The sequence below is a fragment of the Diadema antillarum genome, unplaced genomic scaffold (genome assembly GCF_040938485.1).
Source record: "Diadema antillarum isolate AM-2024a unplaced genomic scaffold, OU_Dant_1.0 seq00001644_RagTag, whole genome shotgun sequence".
NCBI lineage: Eukaryota > Metazoa > Echinodermata > Echinoidea > Diadematoida > Diadematidae > Diadema > Diadema antillarum.
Genome location: NW_027272347.1, coordinates 3,571 through 29,714, shown reverse-complemented (window position 1 = coordinate 29,714; position 26,144 = coordinate 3,571). Strand labels below are relative to the sequence as shown.

General features: G+C 39.9%; 1 protein-coding gene across 1 annotated transcript; it reads right to left on the bottom strand.

Moving 5' to 3' along the window:
- Window positions 1–2,875: 2,875 nt before the first annotated feature.
- On the bottom strand, window positions 2,876–26,144 carry LOC139711322 (uncharacterized). The gene is made up of 3 exons (XM_071623221.1): window positions 26,114–26,144; window positions 13,328–13,473; window positions 2,876–3,139 (listed from the first exon to the last, which is right to left on the bottom strand). Exons 1-3 carry the CDS (start codon window positions 26,142–26,144, stop codon window positions 2,876–2,878), a joined length of 441 nt encoding a protein of 146 aa, XP_071479322.1.

Sequence of the window (26,144 nt, the reverse complement as noted above, 5' to 3'; positions counted from 1 at the left end):
ATTCCTCCCGATGTCATGCATCTTCTCCCCTTTTCTTTCCTAGTTTCACTCTTTGTTACATATTCAAAAGACACCGACGTCATGTCTAAACTTTCTGGGGTTACCCTTACTTCTTCTCTTCTTGCAGATTAGCTTCAAATCCCCTCACGAAGGCATGATATCTATGCAGACATAAGATCGGAAGATCACAGAGCTTAAATGAGATACAACAGAGAATATCGCACATGTATAAAACACATGGGTGCAGCACTTACATGCATGATACATGTAATGCATTCAATCGACTCCGCCAGCTCCCTTGCTAGTGCTCCCCTTTCGTTTTATGACGTCATCAAACATGGCTGTGAAATTCGCAGTATTCGTGGTACGCAAGGGCATCTCCAAGGACGGTCAAACTTGCATTTTCCTATAATTTTCCTCAGGCCAGTCGAGTGAGTTGAAAGTGACATTTTCTTCTGATGTGCTTCAATCTGGCAGTGGACTTGAAATTTGCCTATGTAGCCGTTTTTCAATATATTTTCACTTTAAGCTCATGTGTAACATAAAGACTCGTAAGTCATTGTCTGTTTGTTTGTTTTTACTCAGAATTGAAATACTGTCCATGGATATTAAAGGACAAATCCACCTTCATATACATGTGGATTGAGTGAATACAGCGATATTAGTAGAACACATCAGCGACAATTTGGGGAAAATCTGACAATCCGATCAAAAGTTATGAATTTTTAACCCGTTGAGGACGAGTCCAGAGTATACTCGGGCAGGTGTCTATGGGAAATGCGTGTTGTAGCAAAATCAAACCGTCCTCAACAGGTTAAAGTACCTGCGCAGTCACTGCTGGATGAGAAGACTACTACTGTGTATGATGTCACATGCGTAGAATAATATTTTTTTTTTTTCGAAAAAAAGTGCACATTTCCTAGACATTTCCTCGACTTGTCATCGACGTACGTTAAAGGTAATATTATTCCCCCTGAATTTTGAAAGAGGCAAGCCTTCTTTTATTATGCGAGAAGAGTGAAAATATGTTGAATTTTCTTTATATTTTCTTTATATTGTTCTACACATGTGACATCACAAGCTGTAGTAGTCTTCTCATCCAGCAGTGACTAAGCAGAAACTTAAAAAATTCATAACTTTGGAACAGATCATCTGATTTTTCCTCCAGTTCTCACTGATATGTCCTACCAATATTGCTGCATTCACTCAATCCATGTGTCTATGAAGGTGGACTTGTCCTTTAATCAAACACGAGATTTTCCAATATTCTTTTATGGACTCCCTCACTATAAGTTACAATTACACTATGAAGATGTTCAAACCACTACGGAAGGCTGCAGTGCTCAGAAGATGAACCCACCAGAACACCTTGTTTTCTTTAACCCGTCGAGAACAGGCTGATTTTGCTAAAACACGCATTTCCCATAGACACTTGCCGGAGTATACTCAGGACTCATCCTCAATGGGTTAGTGATGATCTCTGAATCTTCCTTTACTAATGATTAGCTGAACTCCACAGCTTGCCTGTACAGTGTACGTATCCATCAAAAACTAATCCACATATAGCATATATGCTTTGTCCAACTAACCAAAAAAAGTCAGTTCCAACAGCTTCTGAACCTGCCAAATGTGACAATTTTTTACATTTCTTATGATATTCTCTGAGTGCTTTTTGCATCTTTCAGTTGCTGCAAGATGTAAACACTGAATTTCTCTTGGGAGCAGATATTGCAATGACCTTGAATGAGATTGCAACTTGTGCCTGGATGACGAGCCATCATCATTTGAGTCCCAACATCAAATATGCCAATGACTATTGCAGATCCCACGGTGTTCATGTAAAAAAAAAAGGGGGGGGGTACAATTTCTATGCTCCACTCGAAACGCGATGCCATACCAGACATAAAACCGATATTGTACAGAAAATGTATAAATACTCAGGAATGAGGGTTTGATGGTGAATTGTCCATTGCTAAATGGTGGATTCTTCTGCAAATTGTGCCCCAAATGGAGGTTGGAAAGTGCTTTACAAAAAAACTCACATGAACTCTTTGTTTGCTCAATCATATAGATTCACACAAAATATCAATTTAAAAACAAAAAACATAACATGAGAGGAAAAACTTGTGGTCTGATTTGCAGACCCTATTGCAAAGTCTAAATCTGGATTATCAGAATGTAAAACTTCTTGTACAAAGTGAAATAATCTGAATAGCTTAAAATGACCATTAATTTATCTTGTACTTGGCTATTTTTTCCCCTTGTTTCTTCGTTTCATCAAATTACATCACCCTTTGCAGCATCTTTTTACAGGCTATTACTGTAAATGTGACAATTTTGGTGGTATATTGATTTTTGCATATTTTGAGCTACTTTTGGCTGATGCGAGTTCTAAAAACCTGCTGAAATATCTTCACATATTTCTCTGCATATGTTGAATGGGTTGACAATTGTGCAGCGTGAATTAAAAAACCCACAGAGACTCCAACCCAAAGCACCTTCTGATCTGGAGATTCTCCCACCCGAAACCCCAAGCAAACGGGAGACTCCAAGTTGATGTGTGCGAAGCGCGAAGTTCCTAGGTTCTACATGTTCTCTGGTGCTATCTAAGGCTAATTTTTTTCAACATACGATAGCAATAAGTAAGAAATCCTTTCCCCCGGGAGACACACAGCCAGGGCGGGAGAAATCAAATCATCAGCGGGAGAACGGGAGATTCTGCAAAAATGGGCTTTCGGCGGGAGATCTCCCGTCGAAAACGGTAGAGTTGGAGTCTCTGAACCCATGAATATGTTTTTGAGCCGCTAAGCATGAAGAATTAATCGTGCGAGAATATCGACATTTACAGTAACCATTACACCCTGTAAAGCTCCTGTCAAAAACACAGAAGGATGTTATTTTTTTCTATTGAAATATACCTGATGACGTCACTATGCCCGTTCTTGGCGGCGAGGTGGAGTGGCGTGTGCATGGTGACGCCCGTGTGCGAGCTGCTGGCGATCAGCGTGTTGCAGTAGCGGCCGTTCAGGAAGAGGCCCGCCACGCCGCTCTTGCCGAACTCCGCCGCCAGGTCCAGGGGAGTCTTGCCCTGCTTGTTCTTTGCCGTCGGGTTGGCGTCGTATTGCAGGAGAGTCTCCACCTGGCAACAAAGACAGAAATGAGTTAGGAAGAATTATTTCTTCTTCAGGTAAAATATCACGATATTAATCTAAACAGAGATGGCGCATCAAATGTTTTGTTTAAATTAATGCTTTATGATCTTATGTTTAAGGGCAGTTGCACAATACCAGCTAAAGAGCTGAAATGCAAATAGGTCTTTCACGAGGCTGTAAAACTCTTTCAAATTTTGAAGAGAGACTTTATCATGATGGCACTATTAACTGACCTACTATATGAAACACAACTGATTTGACACTGTTTGAAATCAATGATGAAAATCAACCAAGTTTAGCATGGCATAACCTCAATATTTCTAAATTTGGGACAATCTTTATCATTATTATTATTAGCATTTAGGTCAAGTGTATTTAAAAGCAAGTAAAGTAATCTACAAATATTTTAAGCTAAATGAGAACATTTGCTATGACAGAACTGTAATTTCACTGACAAAATCTTTCCATGGGGTTTTATGGGGATTTTTAGGCGATTAGCAGTATTCTGTAAAAAAAAACTATATCTTCTAGCACACACACACATACACAATGAAAATTAAAGTTTTTTGATGTTTTTCTCCAGTTTCCTGGAGTCATGTTTACATCTGACCTTTCTTCACAGGCCTAACGCAACACAAAGATTCAATGTGCCAGGAAGAAAAAGGAAAAAAAAAAAAAAAACCACCAAAAACCAAAATACATCCAAGATGATGTTTGCTCTCTCTCTCTTTCTCATACTAACACGTGCAAGTTAAACACCTCGTACAGTGTACAAGTTTTACTTTCCTTTCTCTCTTTCTCTCTCTCCCTTTTTGTAGCACCTTTCTAGGGTTACTCAGCCCCTGCAGTCCCACATGTGAATGTTTGCGTTTGCCGGTAAAAAAAAAAATATTGAGTGCAGGTGTCAGCTACATATAACTAAGAACACATCCGACACACATTTGCTCTATACCTGGAATCAGTTTGACACACATTTCCCAAAATCCAATCCCATATGCTGGGTAATTCCATTAGGACTGTTTTCCTTCATACAACTGGCTACAGTGGTAAGGTTGACACAGCAAATTTATTGTATTTTTGGGCAGGGGCAATTTTCCTGTTTTTATTTCCACTAGTGGCACAAGTAAGTTGTTCCATGTTTTGTCACTTCCATTTCCTTCTCTATTTTATTTTTTTTCATCCTTTCTTTCTCTCTTTTGGCGTGACACACTTTCTGCACGGACTGGGCCGAACATTACCCTGCGCTGTCACGTGAGTATGGTAGTAGGCACTGCTGCATATTTACTCTGCACTTGCTGGCTTTATCATTACATCTATCCACACACTGATCACCTCCAACCTGGGATGTATCTTCTCGTAGCAGAAATCGTACACGGCACCGGAAGGGAATACAAATTGTCCCTGGTTTCAACTGAGTCATTTTTGGACAAATGGATTAATGAGATTCTTTACAAATTTGTTCGTGATTATGGGGATAAATTCTTCCTCTCCAATACTACCGCTGGTGTGGTATATATTCCTTGCTTCAAAAAAAGGGGACACCAATCACAATATCAAACTTCAACACAGCAACAACTTTGAAGTCCATTCCCAGCATTATTTCTTCTGTGGATGAATGACATGTAGCATGTAAGTGGCAAATGGCATACAAACCTTATCTAGATAAATGAAGACATTTGTTGTCCCTTTTGCACTCAAAGACTTCAAATGAAAATGTAAACTGCTTGCTTGTGACAATCTCATCAATGACCAATTAGCTAAAAAAGATTTCTCCTCGTTGCCACGGCAACATCTTCTGCTTAAAATCTGTAGAGCCAAAGGGACTACGTTTGAGTCTGAATTTTATTTTTTCCCCAGCCTCATCTGGAATATCTTTGGGAATAAAGAAAGCTGAATAAACCAAAAAAAAAAAAAAAAAAAAAAAAAAAAGAAGGAGAAGAAGAAGAAGATATCTTAATTATACACAGAGATGAAGTTGATTTGGAAATGACAACTCATGTGAATGAAACAATATTATCCACACGTTTACTAATGTGCTGCTTTAATGACAAGAACCTTGTGCAGTACAGTATATCGGCATTTCTCTTCATAAGACCGGCCTACCCAAAACTCTAATTTGCAAAGAGGGTATCCACACTCGGAGTACGAGATTCGGAAGAGGAGGAGAAACGGAAGAAAGCCGTAAGAGCAGCATTCGCATACAGGATGTGCTATATGAGTATACCTTGAAAGGCAGTCTGCACAGGCTTCTCCGTTGCACATGTGGATAATATATCACGAGGAATACTCTAGATCTATACCTCGAAGTTTCAGAATGTACTTCTGCAAAAGTAGAAGTGGTAGTGGTAGTGGTGGTGGGGGGGGGGGCATACAGTTGTTCTGCTACCAATGAAAATTACACTCTGCTATGTCATGTAATGTGGATGTTAGCTTGCCTCTCTGCATCGATGTGACAGGCTGAACGCTCTGACATCTGCCGAGAATTACCAGCATACTTCTGACTCGGAGAGAATGTGGAAACAGCTGGTTAAGATGCAATGCAACAACATTCTTCCCTGGTTCATCAGGCTTTCAAAACACAGTGAGCACAATTGCTAATTTCATTTGGTCACCACTCACCAGTTAAATGATATTGCATAAATACGAATGGAAAAGGCAAATATCTGGTACCATAGTTTATGGTCACTATGATGTCAAATATTCTACTTACAGGGTACTTCTGTGATTGAACAGTCAATTCAATTCAATTTACTTCAAACTTTTCTCTTCACTATTTTTTTCAATGCTTTTACATAATTTCTGTTTGAAAATTGCTTGTAAGTGGGCTTCTCATGTAAATATTGTATACAGTTTACCATTTGATTTTAATGATTTAGGACTTTTGGGCAGTAGTCGCTGCCCTATCATATCAAATGCTGTTCAGGTGATGCTCACACACACATGCATAGATAGCTGATATGTGTTGTTCATGTTTTTGTATGCACATCATTTCTCATCAGACATTCAGAACTTTTCAGGCCAGGGGATAGTTTGAGAGATAGGAATAAATGTCAAAATTGTGCTCTGATAACGTAAAGAATTCTTCCCTATGAATGGATCACCACAGTTGGACAGGTAATGGACAGATAAGGGATACATGTCCTACGTGATAGGTGCAGAACAACAACTGCTTCCTCTCACCCAGGCACTGTGCATCATAAAAAAATCTGACAGGACACTATATTAAAAGAAAAATAAAGGAATTTATTTTGTTTTGTTAAGTGTCTGGCAAGTTGTCAATGTCACTCATGATTTTTTAGCTGTTGTTTGTCATTTTCTGGTCCAAATCGGAAATAATGCGCCTAATCCTACATTGCTCACTTCCCGTCTGCCTTACATCAGCCATCAAATCGTTGATCAAACAAAGTATGGGTTATATTTTTTGAAAAAAAAAAGAAGAAAATCTACAGAAATTTTGCTGGCAGCTGAAGAACCTCAGTGAAGAAAGGAAACAATATCAAGGGAAGGTCACATGACATTATAAAGCAGCTGTTCACATTGACAGTGAAAAATCATGATTTTTTTTTGGTTTTTTTTTTTTGTTTTTTTTGGGTGCAACTGCACCAAAAGCCAACCAAAACACTGTCAGGACTTGCAAAATGAACGGCTATTCTTCTGACTGATATCATATTGTGAAATTTGTTTGGCAATGAGAACATTCACGATGGAAAGAGAGTAATTTTCGGCACACACCTTCTACTTGGATGTTCAAAGTCCTCTATGGCAACGCTGCACACTGGCACTAGTCCAACGGTCCAGGACCAGTGCAAATCACTGTCGAACCAGTAACTTTTTCAGGAATAATGCAGTAAAAGATTGGAAAAACTGGGTATCTACTGTGTACTGGTCAGACAGACAGATCAGACCAGTAGATAAAAGGGGTTAGTGTGCAGCCCTGTATATGGTCAGGATGACAAGATACTGGTTGTGGACTGGTTTCTCTTTAAAACTGACCCTAACAGGCATTTGGGGGTTTAACATAGCCAAAATACCAGGTCAAGTGCTCTTGCATTTTACTTGACCGGCAGTAAATTGAAAACTGCCCTGCACTAGTGGCACATTAGTTTACAAGGCCCTGTTCTGAAGCCAAGATCAATCTCTGTATTCGGAGCATAACACCCATAAATGAAGCTCATCATTGAATGGAACTGGCAAAACATTTAAAAGTGATTTAGAAAAAAAGTTTGTCCTCCAGAAAAGCACATCATTTTTTTTTTTTCAGGGGGGGGGGGGGGGAACTGGGATGACTGTCACATCTTCTAAGGAAGTGAATACAAGGTCAAGCTCAGCTCCCCTCCCCCCCCCCCCCCAATTGCATTTGAGAGGTCAAATCATTCAGATTACATAAATTATGCAGAAACAGATTCAAGTGAAACTCCACAGGGAAAACGCCTCTGGACCACAATTGGAGGTAATGTCATCGGACAAAATATGTTTGGGTGGGACATGATTCAAGTTTGTTTTGAGGCTTGGGGAAAGTTACTGTATTACCACAAATCATGTTTCTGAAACAGATCCACAAATGAGTTCTCCACAAAATCTGAAAGGGTTCATTCCTTGCTTTCACATGCACTGACAGTCCTTAGTTTGAATGCTGAATTACAAACATGATTGCGATTACAATTCAAATCATCGTTCATTCAGATGACTGAGAAAGGCTTCGCGGATTCCACAGTTTTGAATTTCAGAGCGAGGAGGGGAGATTTGGCTTCTTTCCAAGTTCCCATCAATCGCTCTTGAGCCGTAAGTAGCGTGTGCTTTGACTGCAGTGCAGCATGTTAGGAGCACGGGTCTTTCTGCGAAAGTCGTTGTAAGGACACCGTAATATCTGCCCCCAAAATATGATTGCAGTTCAATTACATTCACACAGTCTGAATTCTGGTGAAACGTGTTTGGAAAACACTTCTGGACCATCATCTCAAAACCGATTGGAATTACGATTCGAATCACCCTCCGTGATTCCACTTTGCATTCACACGGCAAGAATGCTTGATTTCAAACACAATTCTAGATCCATCTATCAAAATCATGTATCAGACTAAGCACTCTCGATACGCGTACAAGCTGGGTTAAACACGTCCATAAATGAGTTCTCTGCCAAATCTGAAAGGGGTCTCGTACTCCTGCCCCCCACTAGAGACTGACTGGATCGAGTTTTCATTCCCAGAGGTATCTTTCTCAGTGGACGGGGACTGGAAAATTGAGACTAAGATAAACATTAGACAGATCCAGGGAGATAGTTGCTCGCATGAAAACGATACCCCTGACCTTTTGCTTCATATCACTTCAACAGCTATCGTTAACATTCCTCTCAAACTCCAACAAATATATGTCATCTTTTTTTTTCCCATCTTCCAACCGTAAAATCATCAGAGTCTGCTACCATGATCAAATATGGCATCATCCATCACCATAATATGACTCTGGAGCAAAATCGATGGGACGGAATGTGACAAAATCAAATCCCACTCTGGTAGCAAAAATTGTCCAATATATATATGTATTTTTTTTGCCTGGATACTATTTCATTTGCAAAGCCCACATTACAGCACAATATTCTGAGTAAAAAGATACAAAAACAAAGCAATAACTAAATCCCCACTCCCTTTAATAGTTTGCATATGTCTGTGTGTATTGTGTGTGTATGTATGCGTTTGTGTGTGTGCTGTGTGTATGTGTAATAAATTAATTATCTTATATTGAATAGCATCTTGTAGTACCTTGTAGTAAATCAATTTGTATATTGTTTATATGAAAAAAGAAAGAAATATAATAGATTGACAACAACACAACAATGTGTAAACATTCTTTGCTTCAATTGTCCCACGTTTATCTCAAGAAAGTCACAGGTTATGGTTACAAGGAAACCTTCAATAATCTTTCTTTTTCTTTCCATTAAACCTGAACACTTGGTCTTTAAAAAAATATGTCCTCGTCACATGATCTGTGTTTTCTTCAGTATTTTTTTTCCCTCAAAAAACATTGCCCTTGGGCAGGGAGAACGAAGTGGACGACTAAGCCCTTGAATCAGCAAACACCCTCTTACTGGGAAGCTCAGAGCAAAAGTATTATCTGTAAGTGCCAAACTGCTAGAAGTTGCAAAGTGAGAGGACAAACAACAACAATAACACCAAAAACAAAAACAGAAAAAGTAGAATATCCCCAAATCAGACATGGAGATATTTCATAAATCCACAATCTTCTCGACACATCTCATTGGGGGAGGGGGGGGGGGGGGGGGAGGGGGTGAAGGAATCCCTATGAAATCACCATTAGATGGAGCTCATCATGTAGAGTCGTCGTGTACCTAGCTTCATGCCTGTGCCTCCAGTACCACCGAGACTGACACCGTCAAGAAGCAGCGCCCCTGTTTTGCCATGTCTGTCTGCAAATTCTATCCCGCTGTGCAATTGTGGGCATAAATGAAGGGGGGGAACACTTTTTGAAAAGAAGAAAAATAGACAAATCGTCTGTAATGCCACCGACTAGAATTGAGGTCAATCGGGCATGGGATGGAACAGATATTTTATTCCCATTGAGCCACATCCTCAGGTCTCCTTTGCCGGGTCCAGAGGAGTTTCAATAGCTGTCAAAATCCACCTGTTACTCCGATTCTGCACGCCCAACAGGATACCAGTAGGGGATTGTCTTCCGCCCATCCGAGCTGGAGCGGCCGAAAAAGCGACATACTGGGCTGGACTTCCACAATATTTCCTGTCCTGTTCATTTTCCAAAGTATCATATTCAAGGGGGATGTCAAACATAATCTCGGAGACCGATCAAGGAGATCTCAAGAGCAGCTTTAAAGACTGATGCAAATTTCGGCCTTCAATTTCCAAGCTCTAAATCTGAAAGATGCAGAGTTTCATATTTGGAATTTCATTAATTGATCTGTTGGCTTTTGGCCATCACTGACTTCAATGATGATTTGCCCTGCTTCTTAACCAATATCTTTATGCTCCTATAAAACTGATATTTAATCTCTTAATGAACAAACATGTAAACTGTGAGGTAATGGCCACATACCTTGAATGATTTGCTCTTACTTAACACAGGCATAAAAAAAAAAAAAAATCTCAGCTTGCAATCAACCTTGACTACCCCTCAGAGGCCCAATTCAACCCACTGGCTCTGTTTCTTGTAATTGAGCTAATGCATTTTCAATTTACGCTTCTGGGTTATGAGGCAAGAAAGTGGGTAACATGGCCACTGGTAATCGCCTTTCAAGTTCATGGTTCAGAAAGTGTTCAGAGTTGACTGACAGAATGTTTTGGATTGCGGATAATAATGGAACTCATTAATCATTAGATATTTAGTGGTGATCATGTAAGTTAGTGATAGATGTTAATGATAATGATAGTGGTGTTGATGTTGACACTTGTAATGATGGTGATTGTTGTAGTAGTGCTAGCGGTGACATATGATAACGGTTTGTGGCCACAACATGAGTAGTGGGTAGTGATAGGGTTGGGGCAGTGGCGGTAGTGGTAGTGGTGGCAGTAGCAACGGTGATGAAGGCAGTTGCTATGGTTGCACTCAGTACACCTGTAGTTGTGGTCATGATGGTACAATAGATGATGATGATGATGATGATGATGATGATGATGATGATGATGATGATGATGATGATGATGATGATGATGATGATGATGATGATGCTGATGCTGCTGCTGTAACAAATAATAAAGTTCTGCATTGGGGTAAAAGTTATTGTTGTTAGTGGGTGTGTGGCATTGTTGGAAGAGTTTATCACTAGAGTTGTGGCAATCTGACAACAGTGATGGCACGATGGCTAAAACTAGGAACATCACTGAATATAGCATTCACATTTTGGTTCTCGGTTCCCGATCATATTTGCTGCCAAGAAGGGAGAAGGTGAAATATTGCCAACCACCAGAGGGGAAAAACAAGTCTTTGAACAGCTGGATCTTCTTTAAGAAAAGTTCTAGGCACTCCATACAGATGTCTGTCAGTTCTGTCTGCCCCATCAGTTGCCCCTGACTCCATCCCTGACCCTGCTTATGGAGGAGGATGAGGAGGTAAGGCCCACACCATACTATTTTCAGCACACTCAAAACACTGCACTGCCAGAAACTTTACTTTAGTCTAAGTTCCAGGCTGAGAAGGACATTTCTTCGTAGATTGTTTTGACAATGGTACTAATGTGGAGAATTTTCTTCTCCCTTTGGTACCAACAGGTAGCTTTCCAATACTTATAGCCCACTAGCAGAAATTGTGAAGCTTGACAGTACTCTAAAACTTAGTACAAGATTCGTCCCAAGAGCAGGACACTAATACATTTGTGACACTGGCACAACCTTTGCATTTATTGTTAGTCAAGCGATTCTATGAAAAGCAGAGAGTAACTCAACGTTGCACTCAAAGCAATTCTTTTGTGGCTTGCTGAAAATTCTGTTGCATTTTGCATTTCCCAAGGTTGCTGAAAAAAAAAGAACATGTCGTGAAATGGAGAGAATTTAACAGCTAGCAAGCATGGCAACAGTTACGAAAATTCAACAAATGCCTCTAGCAGCCTTTAGGGCATTAAACTAAAAAGAAATCATGATTTTGATCCTATTTTGAGTGAGGTACGAGGAAAAAGGGAAACCTTAGAAGCAATAAACAAGGGAAATTCCCATCTATTCCACTGGTGACCGATTCTCGCCCAAATCCCAAGTTAACACTGGATGAAATGAATCTCTCTTGGCACGATGAAGACGCGGTGATCATCTGATATTTGAGGTTATTGCGTTAACTGGTATCAATGCAAACTTAGCTGGAATTTTGCATAAAAAAGAAGCAAAAGCAAAAAAAAAAATTGTCTTGGTCTGAAGAAAATTGTTTTAGTCCAATGTTAATGTGCACCTACACATTCAACTTGAACGCAAATTTGCCACTTTTTTTTCTTTTTGGTTTTCCCAATCTATTATAAATATTTTAATTTGCTCTTAATTATTTTTCAATGTAAATCTGTTGTAAATACTGTAATCTTTCGGATTTGTTTGAATAAAAACAAAAATATTTGAAAAAATATGAAACACAGCTCACCACATCTCTCGTAAAAATGTCAGAAAAATGTGGGATTCCTTTGCCATTTCACAAGGTGCTCCCCATCTCCCACCATCGCATCCCTATACACTTTTGGCATCACCACTGACAACTTGGCTGATTTCGCAGACAGCAAAATAAATTATGTTGTGTGCTTCATTTTTTTTTTCGCTTTTATCGCCCAAATCCCACTGCTTGATGAGCAAGAGTTTAGAGAGGATCACTGCCGGGGAGCGACTGACAGACAACATCCATCTGAATCCATCCCTCATCTGAAACGTGCCGTGAGCAATTAACGAGTTTGACAACCTGTCAGAGCGGATGATCGCAGTCCTTCAACCCAAGCTGATGAGTGTGCCTGTGAGAGGTTCAGAGAGTCACAACACCCACCTCCTCCTACCCCCCCCCCCCCCCCCCCCCCATGAACCATGACCTTTTAGACTGACAGTGGGTTTGGTCATGATCAGCGCATCTTGTATTGCATGATGAAATGAGTGAACCCGATTTGTGACTTATGATTTTTGGCACATGCAATCCACAGGATCACCTACATTCTGTTATTCTTGGGATGTTCCTTGACTCAGCATTGGATCAGAGCTCCCATGCAAGTTGTAGAGGACAGGCTGATGTTGCTACAACACGTATTTCCCATAGACACTTACCTGAGTATACATGGGACTCATCCTGAACGGGTTAAAGGGGTCACTTAGCATTGTGAAAGAGTATCAATATGCCATGTCCATCCTCCTTTATTCTTTGCGTGTGTGTACGTACTTCTTATGAAAGTGACATGTGCTATACCTCTCTCTCTTGCCGGAGGAATCTTCTGTCAGAGCACTGAAGTAGCTTCGTATATCACAGCTGACAGTTGTACACTTTGGCAAAATGCTACACGAAGGATTATTCGTGACAGCGATAGCTTAACCTAAGAGCCAGGTCTTTCCACTAGCGTATGAATAATCATCTGTGTTCTGGGGGTGGGGGTGGGTACTTATGGCAAAGCTTGGGATAATGCTACCCACTGTACCATACAGCTCAAAAGCAAAACACGTCCATCTGACTTCTGGAGCCATCTCCAGGAGACTTACCACGGCGTAGCTGCCATACTGGGACGCCAGATGGAGCGGGGTCTCGCAGTCCAGGGACGGCTGGTTTGGGTCTGATCCTGCCTGTAGTAGCAGCCTCACTGGTTCCACTTTCCCCTGCCAGGCAGCATAGTGCAATGGTCTCATTCCTGGAGGGGTATAAAACACAAGGAAAGACAGTGGTCAGCAAAGGGTGCATAGTGGTTTTCACTCAAAACCCAAATCACACTCAAAAGATAAATCAATCTGCCTTGATGGTACTTGGTCTGCAGGCTCTGCTGCACATATGTTCTTCTTTCTAGGGAAGTAAATCTGAAAGAGAAATTACCACTGCATAATCCAATTTTATCTCGAAATACATCTTGATAAAAAGGAACTACGCTTGTGTTGCACAGGTACCTACCTATAAACGAGGCATGTCCCCATGCAGCTGAGCATAAGTTGATTTACAGACTGCAGACCTTTCTCTGCATATCTGAATCTTCACACTCGAAAAGTGGGGTACAAGTGAAACATTTCAAGTGCACCAGACCAACTCTTCATAAAGATATTGCAACACTCCTTTCTTATCTTACTCTATATTGAAGGAGAAACTCACTCACTCTCTCATTTCCCTTCCTCCTCATCTCTTTCTGTTTTTCCTCTAGGCTATCTTTACTCTCCGATGGAGTGCTCCCACAAATTTACAGCACTCATGCTGACGTCGTCCTTACATCGCTTTTTGGCGACTCGAGACTCCTGCCTTTCTGCAAGATTGGAAACTTTTATCTGCGTTATAAATGTTTTGTTTGACACACATTCAATGCAATCAGACATGAGGCTCGTCCACATCTCCCTGGGGACTCCATAACAATCCTACGGCTTGTTCTGTGTTACAGCTGATACACATGCAGACAACGTTCCAACTCCAAAGAAATACATTGTATCAGTACTGAGCTGTGGTATGATTAGTGTTTGGCTTTGGCACCTTGATGATTACGTGACATTTCGAATGTGACCACATAGGCCTACATACATCTTTTTAAACATAGCTGATTGTATGTATCCTGCATAGACTTAGTTACTGCTGCTGCTGCGGTATTCTGAGGTAAGGTCACATGTTGCTGGGGTCTGGTCAGTACGCCTAAGGCCAACAGGAGATGGACTTGGGTCTTTGCTGTGGTTTTTGGACATTTGCCCAGACCACATTTGGCAACTGTGTACAAGTGGTGTATCCATGATCCTTGTAGCTGTCACTGTGTTGGCTTCAAACAGAACTGAAAACAGACCTAACTTTGACAGGTACAATGCTGACCCAGCTGAGGACCTCTTCCCTCCCATGGGCACACTGTCTTGAATCAAGACTACTAATTGATGCATCACAGCAACAAATATGAAGGACAAAGGTAAATTAAACACACAAACACACACCCAAAAGTCAGGACTAACCTAATATAATGTTCATGCTGGGCAATGTCATATCCATCATATCCAATTTGCTTTACATTCGCTAATCAGTTATATATTTTTTTGTAATAGCTCATCTTTTTCTTTCAATATTCTTCAACACACAACTTCCTTTAAAAACTTTCTCATGGTATGCATCAAAAAGGGATACCTTGGGTATACCAGGGTTCATTTTGTTTTGTTTGTTTGTTTGTGTGTGTGTGTGTGTGTTTTTCCCTTGATACAGAATTGTGAATAAATTTAGCCTTAGTATTAGACTGGGTCAGTTTCACACATCGTAGCAACATTTGTTTGTAGCAAATTTGTGTAAGAAATTATGAAAAGGACATTTGTTAGGGTGTTGTTTATGTTTGCAGAAAGAGGAGAGCAAGTGTCTCATAAAAAGACATAACAGTCACATGCTGGGATTTTGTACATTTAGGGGTTGTAATCCTGTTGTTGTTTTCCCCCTTTTTAAGGGGGGGGGGGGGTAGATGGTTAAAGCAAGGACATAGAAGGTTGATCTACAACCTTTCATGATTCTGATTTTCCAAAAACCTAGATGATCTTGGGGAATAAAAAGGCTCTGTGTAGCACAAACTGACAGTGCCTTGGAGTAAACATACCAAAGCTTTTTATTCATTCTCAAAAGGTCAAATCTTTTCAGAGAAACATTTTCTTCAATGCTCAATTCTATATTCTTTTTTTCTTTTTTTCTTTTTTTTTTTTTTGGGGGGGGGGGGGGGGAGCGGTTAAGCTCTGTGAGAACAAATACACTTACAGCATTAATAATGGGCAACAAACATAAAAATAACCAGGTCACGTTTTTCATTTTATCTGAAAACAATTATGTCTACACAATGAAGGCGTTGTAACTTTTTGTTTTCAAAGTGTGCTTTTGTTTTGTTTTGGCTAATTTTCTTTTACCATTACTACCACAGGTAGACACAGGTTGCTTCAAGAGATAGCTTTCCCTTTAACAGAGACCTTTTCAATTCTGGCAACAATTTTAAATGTGTAAGCAACAGCTTCCTGTGACAACAGCTGGTTGGACAGTATCCAGACCCAAAAATCCTCTGAAATTAGTTGTAAATGATAAAGTCAGGTAATCCAGCATATCTACTCATCCCCCCCCCAAACAAAGTACAAATCCAACCAAAACAGGTAAACCAGTCTGATGAAAAAACAAACAAAAAAAAAAACAAATAAACATACAGTCAATACATCCAGAATATTTCATATACTGAATGCTTTGCTTTATATAAAAAGTAACTTTTCTTTACAGTTTATCACCATATAAGGATTGGTGCTATTAGCATAATCTTCAATAAAAAATACCCTTACTAACCCATATATTTTGTAAGCATATTATTTCCAAATTACCATCTATAAGACACATTTCTAGTGTGGTTAAAGTTGTAATTAAGTTAAATGGCAATGGATTTAGAAATTAGTAATATACCCCCTATCAACAAGGGACAGTAGTTAATTTCTCATTTAGAGGCCAATAATGCATTGCATTTGTCTTATGGGAAGCATTCGCATCTGTGTCTTGGTTTGCTGTTTATTTCAAAAATATTATCAGTCAACCAGTCAATCAATAACAAGCATAGGCCAACACAGACTTATATAAGGCATATGTTTCATATGGTATACGAAAATTTGTTCACCCAGGAATTCTATGAGAAGAGACATGGCTCTACCAATTCATTCACATTAGAAAATGGGCACATGATATTTCTCTCTTTTTTTTTAATTATAAATCTCTCTACGGAAAGTACTCGTCACATGCCGGCTCCAGGCAGTAATCAATGTTTCAAATTATTTCTACATTAGCGCAACATTACGAGAAAATGTGACTCACGATTGCCTGGGTCTGTGGCTGATTGTTGAGCTGACATGTATTAGTACACTGTCGACACATTACTTGTCATGATTTCTTTGCTCCTCGGGAGCAAAAACGTGACGAAAAAGAATTCGGCGGTGTGTGAAAATTAGCCTTGGAGGTGAGGCCGAGGTGTCGCAGCTCGAAGAAAATCCTCAACGAGAGTTGATTAAGCTGGGTAAACATTTATTGATATATTCGCCAAATAACCCCCAAAACTGACAATTAATTACGAACCCCAAGCAAACATGCAAACACACCACAGGCGGAGACAAAGGCAACATAAAATAATGTTAAACACCGTGGAGGCTACGTTACTTTGCAAACTTACCCTGAAACTAATGAGCGAGTCATAACATTGTTTCAAGACAAGGGGACTTTTGAAAGGGGAGACTGATGACAAATACTGCCCTCAAGGAGTAACAGCCTAAACTTTGAGTTTTTTAAGGGGGAAATTTGGTTTCACAACCTGAAAGGCATAATTTACCATTTGCAGATGAAACAAAAACCCAGCATTAGTGCTTTAAAATAGTTCTAACATGTGAGTTAGGGATAGAGACAACCACTGTAAAAATATGAATCGGTAAAATTGATGTTGAGTATTGTTAAATATACAAAATGTGAACAATAGTTATAATAAAAATGTTTCCAGACTAAACCGCGTACAGTTACGGTTTACTGACATAAAATACAGATATCTCCTTATATTTTAGGCTTTACTGCGAAAATTTTACATGATAGGATGTTTTGTGGTACAACAGACCTTATACACATATGAATTAAATGTCATATCTTGACATTTTTTTTTTAAATCACTGTTCCAAAAGTTAAACAGGACCTTTAAAACTCATTGTAAGGTTCCATATGAGGCTCTTCATGTGAAGCCTCACATACTAGCATTCTTGGTTAGATGGGATTACTGAGATTTATACTAAATCATACTGACTTGCTCATATAGTTCAAGTTCAAGTTCAAGTTCAAGTTTGTATAACATTTATTTTCCATCTTTTTTTCATGTAGGAAATCACATGCATGAAATTATTGTACAGGAAGGCAGAACCTCAAAAAAGCAAAGCTTGTGGTGAGCTGCCTTACAAAAATACATTACATCACAAACACAAACACAAAAAACAAACAAACAACGAAAACATGATAATAGTTCCCATGACAACATTGAAATGAAATATTCCTCAAAGGGAGTAGTACAGAGAGGCAACAATGAGTATGAAAATACATTGTAGTGACAAGCTACAGGCTATGGCAAATGTTGCATATACCTGGGTACAGCAAACCTCGCACGAGCCGAAGCTCTTGGGACTGAAAAAGAAAAAAGAAAATGCGACTTTCGCATATAAAAGATGATAAATTTCTATTTGCCAGCAAAAGAGGACATGAAATGGTTATAATGAGACTGATGTAAAATTTTAACTAAAGGACAAATTATTAATTCAAATTCATTAAATTCTTCTGTTGAGTTCTTTAGTAGCAGCCATGACAAAAGAAATCATGGGCATACATACTCGGGCAGGATTCGAACCTACAACCTCATGATCTCCGGACAGGCGTCTTATCCACTAGACAAACTATTTGTTGTCATGTGATGTTGCCAGAACATGTAATAATCCTCCCCTTATAAGCTGTGAAAGAATGTATAGCTGATTTTATTTTTTTTTTCTTCTGAAGACTGGTGACTTGTTGTCAAGCTATCATATTAGAGTCACAAACAAACACAGAAAAAAAAAATGCACAAACTTTTATAATATAACAAAATTTGCCAGAAAACTAAGAAATCTGACTCAAGTGAGACCCCCCCAAAAAAAATCAGGCAATCTTTTGCCAAATACAAGTCATGGTAATAAAGAAAAAGAAAAGCATTACTCAATAAGGACAGATAAAGATTTGATTTTTTTTTTTTTGGGGGGGGGGGGAGGGGTAAGTTTCTTTCTGGTTACCTATTTGTAAATATGAACAGTTTCATTTCTGGTAAACATAAACTGTTGAACTCTTTCCACAGCAAACTGTCCTACCATGGGTGGCAAACAACTCAGGTTTAGCAGCCAAGTTTCTTTTTCCTTTTAGAGGGCCATACATTGGCTGTTTGGTGTAAGTTCATTGTTCTCTTTTTAACACGACCAAAACAACAGGGGCACTTCGCAGCAAAGGGTTATGGGAATGAACTTGTTTTCATCAGTGGAAATGTGTCGAGTATATATTTGAGTGCCTAATCACAAAACAGTAATGTCGGGCACTCATCCGTGAAGCATCAAAAAAACATGTTTTGATCTTTTGATCTATTTTAGTGAATCGCTGTAAACATCACAGCTGGATTTGGCCGCTATGGAAAACACTCATGCTCTGAAGATTCAATTCGCTGCTCTGTATAATTGCATATTAAGCATGGCAATTGCAGCTAATGCAACAGGAAATGAGATTTTTATGTGTTTGTGCTTAATAAAGACACTGTTTAACATTGTGGTGGCACCAATTTCAGATATTTGTTAAACTTCGCTGGACGAGCTGTATGATGATGTTCAAATGCATAGAAAAAAAAATTATCAAATACACAAGAGTTTTCAGGATATTGCTGCCGCTATCAAAGATCTACAAGCAGTACTATCATTCTATTTAAGAATTAACCAATAACTGAATAGTTTATTCTAACCCCACTATCTGCGAGCTGTGATATAACTGATCACGTGCAGATTTTCTCTGTTTTGAAGCATTCAGCCTTAATTTTTCAACTAAAAAACTTGTTGACACAATATACAAGAATCTGGTGACATGCAGGACTATGTATAGTAGCTCAGATTTTTTATATCTGGAAACATTGTCAAAAGGTTTAGGTTTAGTATCATCAAAATTACATAGTTTCAAATGGGATACATAAAGGCACTTAGTACAAAGACAAACTTGGGAAAACACTAATGTCCTCCTTGCCCTCCATACGGAATGTGGTACATGATGTCCCAGTTTTCTAGTAATATCTGAATAAAAGAATGCCCTTTCATGATGCAATATTTGACTCATAGTATAGTTACAATAACATCTCTGGTTCTGCACAACCAGAAATGTTCGCGAGCATATCGATTTCGCAAATTTTGTGAGAGCCACGAGGATTTCCAAAATTAAAATCCCCATAAAAGTTCTTGTCTACACTACATGCATTGAATGCCAATGGCAATTCGCAAAAATTTCATGACGCGAAAAGGGCCCTCGACCAGCTCCAATTTGCAAAAATTTCATGTGGTAAACATTTCTTGCTTTACTGTAGGCCTATATGACATGACTACCAGTTGTTATTGTGGTCCCGTCAAGTACTGTATAAGCTGTTACTATTCGCAAGGAATTAATTTTCATGAATTTTTGGGAATCACAGTTGAACCGCAAATCTAACAACATGCAAAATATGTCGCCATGTGCTAGGGTAATAGTGCACTTACAATAGCCTCGTGTCAATTCCAGGAAATATCTGTACGCAAAATTAAGAACTTTTACAGTATTTCATCTTGTAAGCTCATTCTGCACCTTTCGGTGCTGTATTCCTACGCCCTGTACTCTCCACTTCATCCACCAAAACTTAATACCATACCATTCAGCCCTCTTCTCTCTCAGCTATACACACAAACACATACACAATCTGTCACTCACTACCCGAGTATTCAATAGGAAGTCTGCACAGGGTAAGGTCAGTGCAATCCATAACCTATTATCGCCAGGCGAGGGCGGGCAATGGAACAGAGTCTCTCCGCCTGGCCTTGCTGTTCGCTCAATCTCAACTCTGCTGTCCCTTATAGTGACCGAATGTTCCTTCAAAAAAAAAAAAAAAATCCTGGCCTGTCTAGCCTGTCTCCAGGCTCAATCAGACATTGTCCAGCTTGCGCATCAATCAATAACATTATACTCGAGGAACCTACAGTTATGCAAAGGCACGCATAAACCATACACAGGATGGAAACTCGGTTTCAGAGTACGTATCCCCAAGTAAACAACATTTAGCTTGCAGAATGTATAGAAAAGGGGGGGGGGGTGTCACCGTAAAAAGAGCAATCTTAGAACAATCTGATGGGAGGAAACTGTAAAGATATTGGGTAGCAGACAAACTGCCTTGAGTAGAGGCTAAGAGTGGAGTCCCTACAGTACAGTCTGTGGGACATACTTGACTGGGCATCAATAGCAATCTATAGACACCAGTTCCCACACTGCCATTGTTATCCCACACATTCTTTAGCCATGATGAAGTGGAGGAGCAAGGGAAGACAGGAGACGACAGAAGAATAGGACCAGAGGAAGGGCGGAGGGGGACGAGACGGGCACCTAAAAAATTCAGGAGGTGCACGTGATGCTTACATACACAAGGAGGCACGCAACTCAAACACAATTTCTCTTACAATCACATTTTTTCCCTCTTTTTTTTTTTTTACTAGGAGACTGAAGAAATGTTGGTATAATGCTGCACAGTTCACGCAGGGTACACCATATCAAAGATCCCAGTTAATATTCCAGCTCTTTTTTTCCCCCTTTTTTTTTTGGAGTGTTTTCCCCGAGGTTAGGGGTAGTGGTGGCAAGAAAGGGAGAGCTGACGCTCCCTCAGTTAAAGACTCCTGTAAACATAGCTACTACAGGGGTTTGTACCCTGCAATGTGCCTTCTCAGAACTTAGAAGAAGTTTTCTTTGCAAGAAGAAGTTTTCTTTGCACTTCTGCTTTACCCATATCACAGTTGATGGCTGACGTGATGTGATCGGTTTTTGAGGGGCTAGAGACCTGTGAGGTGAACAGGGTTTGTTGTGATCTGGAGAGGTAACCCCCCTCCCCACCCCTGGATGACCCCTGTTGAGGCCATACAGTTCACCGAGGGCAAGGTCGCAATGAGCTTGAGCTCTGAGCTACCTCCCTCCCTAGCTTTCACACTAACGTGAGTGCTTAATTTAAAACGCGATTGTAATGACACATCACTAGAATCTTGTTTCAAATTAATCATTCTTGCCGTGTGAAAGCAAAGTGGAATCGCAGAGGGGTGATTTGAATCATAATTTCAATCATGTTTCATATGATGGTCTGGAGGTGTTTTTCAATCACGTTTCATCAGAATTAAGCAGCGAAATGACCATGTGAACATGATTGACCTCCAATCGTGTTTTGGGGGTGGAGCTCACAATGACCTTTGAACCATTTCCGCTGGAAGATGCGCTCCTCAAACGCTCGCACTGCAGGCAATGCGTGCATTACTAGAGGCTCAAGAGTGATAGATGGGAATTTGGAAAGAAGCCTAATCTCTCCTTCTCACTATGAAATTCCATGCCGCAGATTCTGCGAATCCTTCCTCAGTCGTATGAACGAACGATGATTCGAACCGTGATTGCAATCATGTTTGTAATTCGGCATTCAAATTAAGCACTCTCGGTACGTGTGAAAGCAAGATTCTTCTCCTCAGCTGCAGTGCCCTGGAAATATTGGAGCCACTTGCTCCTGGCTTCAACAACACAAAAGATTCTTATGTTCTCTACTTTCAAGGCTGTGATTCATCTATTTTCCAATTTTTGAACAATTACATTCACTTCTTGATCCGGAATGGTACTTAACACAGAGTGATTGCTTTTCTCAATGATATCAGATAATTTTATGCTGCCTATTAACTCTGTCATTACCATCTGTTAGCTGTTTATATATAATGTCAATGGTAATTTGGAGAAGCTGGTGCTAATAGGGTTAACTGCACAATGTGGAAACGGAATAATCTCCTTGGCCGCATATTAACCTCCCCAAGCAGTCTACATTCTCTCCCCCTTAAAGGCTGTGATTTGGCAATCTAGACATTGGTCTCCTCACAGTACTGCTCTGGGTTCTGATCACCGGGACGCAAAACGGTCCTCTCCTTTTCGGACTAAATAGCTCCGTTTCTATACATCGCCTCGTGAATTGAACGAATAAAATGAAATTGGAATAATCTTCTTTGCGGCACATTACCCTCATTTGCTCAAGCGGGATTACAAATGTGGAGCGGAGATACTAAGGGGCGAGCGTGACCGCCCTGGGAATACAGGACCCAGTCGGCTGATGCAATATAAATATGTCCTTCTACAGCAGTAAAGTTCCATCATAGCAGCTCATTTCTACAGGTCTGCATTGAACAGACAGTCTACTAAAAACCCATCATAAAACGTCAAGGAGCATTGTGAAGTTCATAAATTGAGATGAAGGGGGAATTTTTACGTGATTTTGCTACGTATTGATACTCTCCTAGTAACCTTACTTGTTCTGATTTTGCCATTTGCTGTGCCTCCTTTGATCACAGAATCAACTCACCATTAAGACAAACACACAAAAAGAATTGGCAAGAGACATCACGAGGGCTGTAGATTGATATTAAGAAGGAATTTCAGCATGCTGAATTTGCAATGTCACTACAATTCTCATGGTTAAAGACTGATCCTGCATGGCTATGAAGATAGAATCACTCAAATTGAGAATTATGACAACTCTTTCAATTGTAATTCAAAGGCCCTGATGACTTGATAACTTTTTACTTGAAATTCCAGTGCAGGCAGAAAAAAAGGGCATGTTTCTGGAGGACGTTTTCAGAACGATTGAGGCTGCGTTTACCAACATTCCCATGTTTGAAAATGCGTTTCAATACCCACAATCAAAACATGTTTCCAAATACCTTTCAGATCGTTCTCAAGTTGCTGCATTTATCAACTCTGTCATGAGTCGATTGGGAAGCCTTGTCACTGTGCAGTTTTATTGCAAAGTTTGAACCCAGGAGCAGAGATGTGGAGTTGGCAGTGGTTGGCATGGGCAGGTCCGAGCTATGAACGCATTTCAAAATGACTGGATTTATCAACTCCACAGAAACACGTTTCTGGCTCAAACGTGTTTGCAATTGCACTCTTTTTCAGCGTTTCATAAACACGTTTTTAATTCCACAATAAAAACATGTCCCTAACTCCATAATCAAAAGAGCTTTGCGTTTATCAACTGCCAAAAACTCCCTTGAAGTTGTTTGGAAACCTTCATTCTACTCCAGAATTGAGTTGAGAAATACACCCTTTGACATGAGGTGGAGTTTCTCCTTAAAAAAAAACAAGGCCTCTATGAAAACTATCACTAGAAGAGAACCTTGATTAGTCATTAAATCACACTTTCCACTTGAAACAGTTTCAGAATGTACGTTCTTTCACAAATTCATCTCAAAGAAGCATCGGCAATGATTAAAAAAAGCATCCAAAGTCACTGATAACATTTAGCAAACTCACAAAGATGCAAATGTGATTTATCACACCCCAATCTATCACATTCGTTTGCCGATTCTGCCGCGCTACTTAAATATCATCAACGGAGATTAAGTTTGCATGAGTCACGAGACCTGCATATGAATGTGAGCCAGGATCCATTCTATGGGAGAAGAGCATCAATTCTCTTTTCCCCCTCCACGTGTACCCTGCAGAGTAATCAGTGAATCAACATCAATCTTGGCAAATTGCAATCTGCAAATTACGCAACTCAAATCCCTGGGCGCACGGTAATCACCTGCCCCTGGTACTCTGCCGCCGACGGGAGAAAAATAGACAGTGGCGGCGCGGTTTCCTCCCGCATGAGTTTTGACGTCATTTGGTTAGATGTAAAAGTAGTAGTTTAGACATTTCTCTGCCCAGGGTAAAACTGATAAGAAATGGTCACATCAAGGAGCTACAAATGATAGCTCCATGGTCACATTCATAAAGCTTGTACCCATACACATCTTTGGAATGAATTGAAAAGATTGGTGCCAAGGTTAAATCCATTATTTCTCATCCTTCAATGGAATCTTGGCATTTGAAAAGGAGAACTGGTTCGAGGCAGTAACTTCTGTTCAATTCCCACTGGCAAAAATCTGTGATACTCCATCAAAGAAGTATAATTTTGGTTGAGATGAGGATTCCATTTTTAAATTAGAAACCACTTATATGAAATATTAAAAAGCATCAATTCTAAAAGGAATTCAAAGTTTACTTGATGAAAATCAGTTTTGAAATGGCTTTACCAAAAACAAAGAGGTCCTAATAAAAGGTAGATACCACCTTTTATTAGGAATCATTTGTTTTACTTTGTTTTTTGACATTACCTATCAAATTATTACATATAAACAAAACTGGCTCATGCAAGCCCTACCACATAGACTAAAAGCATTTTTGTCAACCCTCAGCACGGCATCAATCTGATAGCCTTTAAACTTGTTTCGTGTCAACCCCCGATCAGCAGTAGATGTGGGGTTACTAAATATTGAACACCACGCTCGCACAACCACATCCATTGATTGCCGTCCCAACAGTCTCCAATAATGGCTTACAGATGATGCCGCTAACGTGTCGGGAGTCCTGCCGACGTTCGTGCCGGACGTTGAACATGATATCCCTCCCCACAATTGGCTATCATCCAAACAAGTGTGTGTCCTGCCGCCCCCGTGTATAGTATAGTCACTGAACATCTCTCTCGGACATGTGTAGCACATAGCCTCCCAACTGGGAGGTCGAATGGCTGGGCTTTGTGCGAATGCGAGTTTCCCACTACACACTTGCCTCACATAGATGCATGAACCAACAGCATATACACACACAGAAGTTAAATGCAGTAATCAACACAAACAAACATACACACAAATCCACACAAACAAACATACACACAAACAAACATGTGTGCTCAATCACTGTCAAAGGCATGCAGTTAGAAAAAGTGTTACTAATATCAAAATTTGACTTCCAAATCTAAATGATGTACAGCAGTACTCATAATAAATCAGTTGCAGCCTTTACATAGAGAACACTTACTCACACCTCAGTAAGACACATAAAAAGGGTTCTTTGTCAGTCATTTCTTCATGATTGACAAAACTGTGTGCTATTGAGCTGAAATAAACACAGATTTAAAAGTCATCAATGTTAACTCTATTAAAATGTACATTAACACAGAGACTCCATGACATGATAATAAATTTTTAAAAAAAATAATGAGAGCAAAAGTGAAAGAAAACAGATACAGAACACATGACATATGATAACAGCCAGAGTAATGGAACACAAATATAGGAAGAGCGAGACTTCAAGAAGTGAGTATTTTTGAGAGAAGAAGGAGAGAAAGAGATGATATGAAGTGAGAGCGGAGATAAATGAGCAAAATATGAGTAATAACAAAAGATGAGAATATGAGAGAAGCCTAGGAACAAAGACAAAAAGAAAAATGAGATAAAAAAGAAAGCAAAGGACAAAAGAGTAAACGAAGAAGAGAAAGTAGATGGAGCTGGAAGACGAACATCCTGCCATCTACGGACGTGATTGGACCAAGGAGGTACTAGGCTTGCCTAGTACCTCCTTGATTGGACGGCCCTTTCTGTGGATGCGACACCGTGCACAACGGCATCGCAGACATCCAATAGGCTCTCATTAATACTTGACATTCCAGCCGGTCCAAAGAGGACTCGAGAACACGGCTCAAGCGAGCCTACCTGTCAGTCGAGGGTCGTCGAAGATCGCCAT

What these genes read in the sequence shown, in the direction of transcription:
- LOC139711322 (XM_071623221.1), bottom strand. Translation starts at nt 26,144, where the DNA reads ATGGCGATCTTCGACGACCCTCGACTGACAG. An exon ending in CGACGACCCTCGACTGACAG is followed by an intron (nt 13,474 to 26,113) that starts GTAGGCTCGCTT and finishes ATACCCCTCCAG; the next exon opens with GAATGAGACCATTGCACTAT. An exon ending in AGTATGGCAGCTACGCCGTG is followed by an intron (nt 3,140 to 13,327) that starts GTAAGTCTCCTG and finishes CTTTGTTGCCAG; the next exon opens with GTGGAGACTCTCCTGCAATA.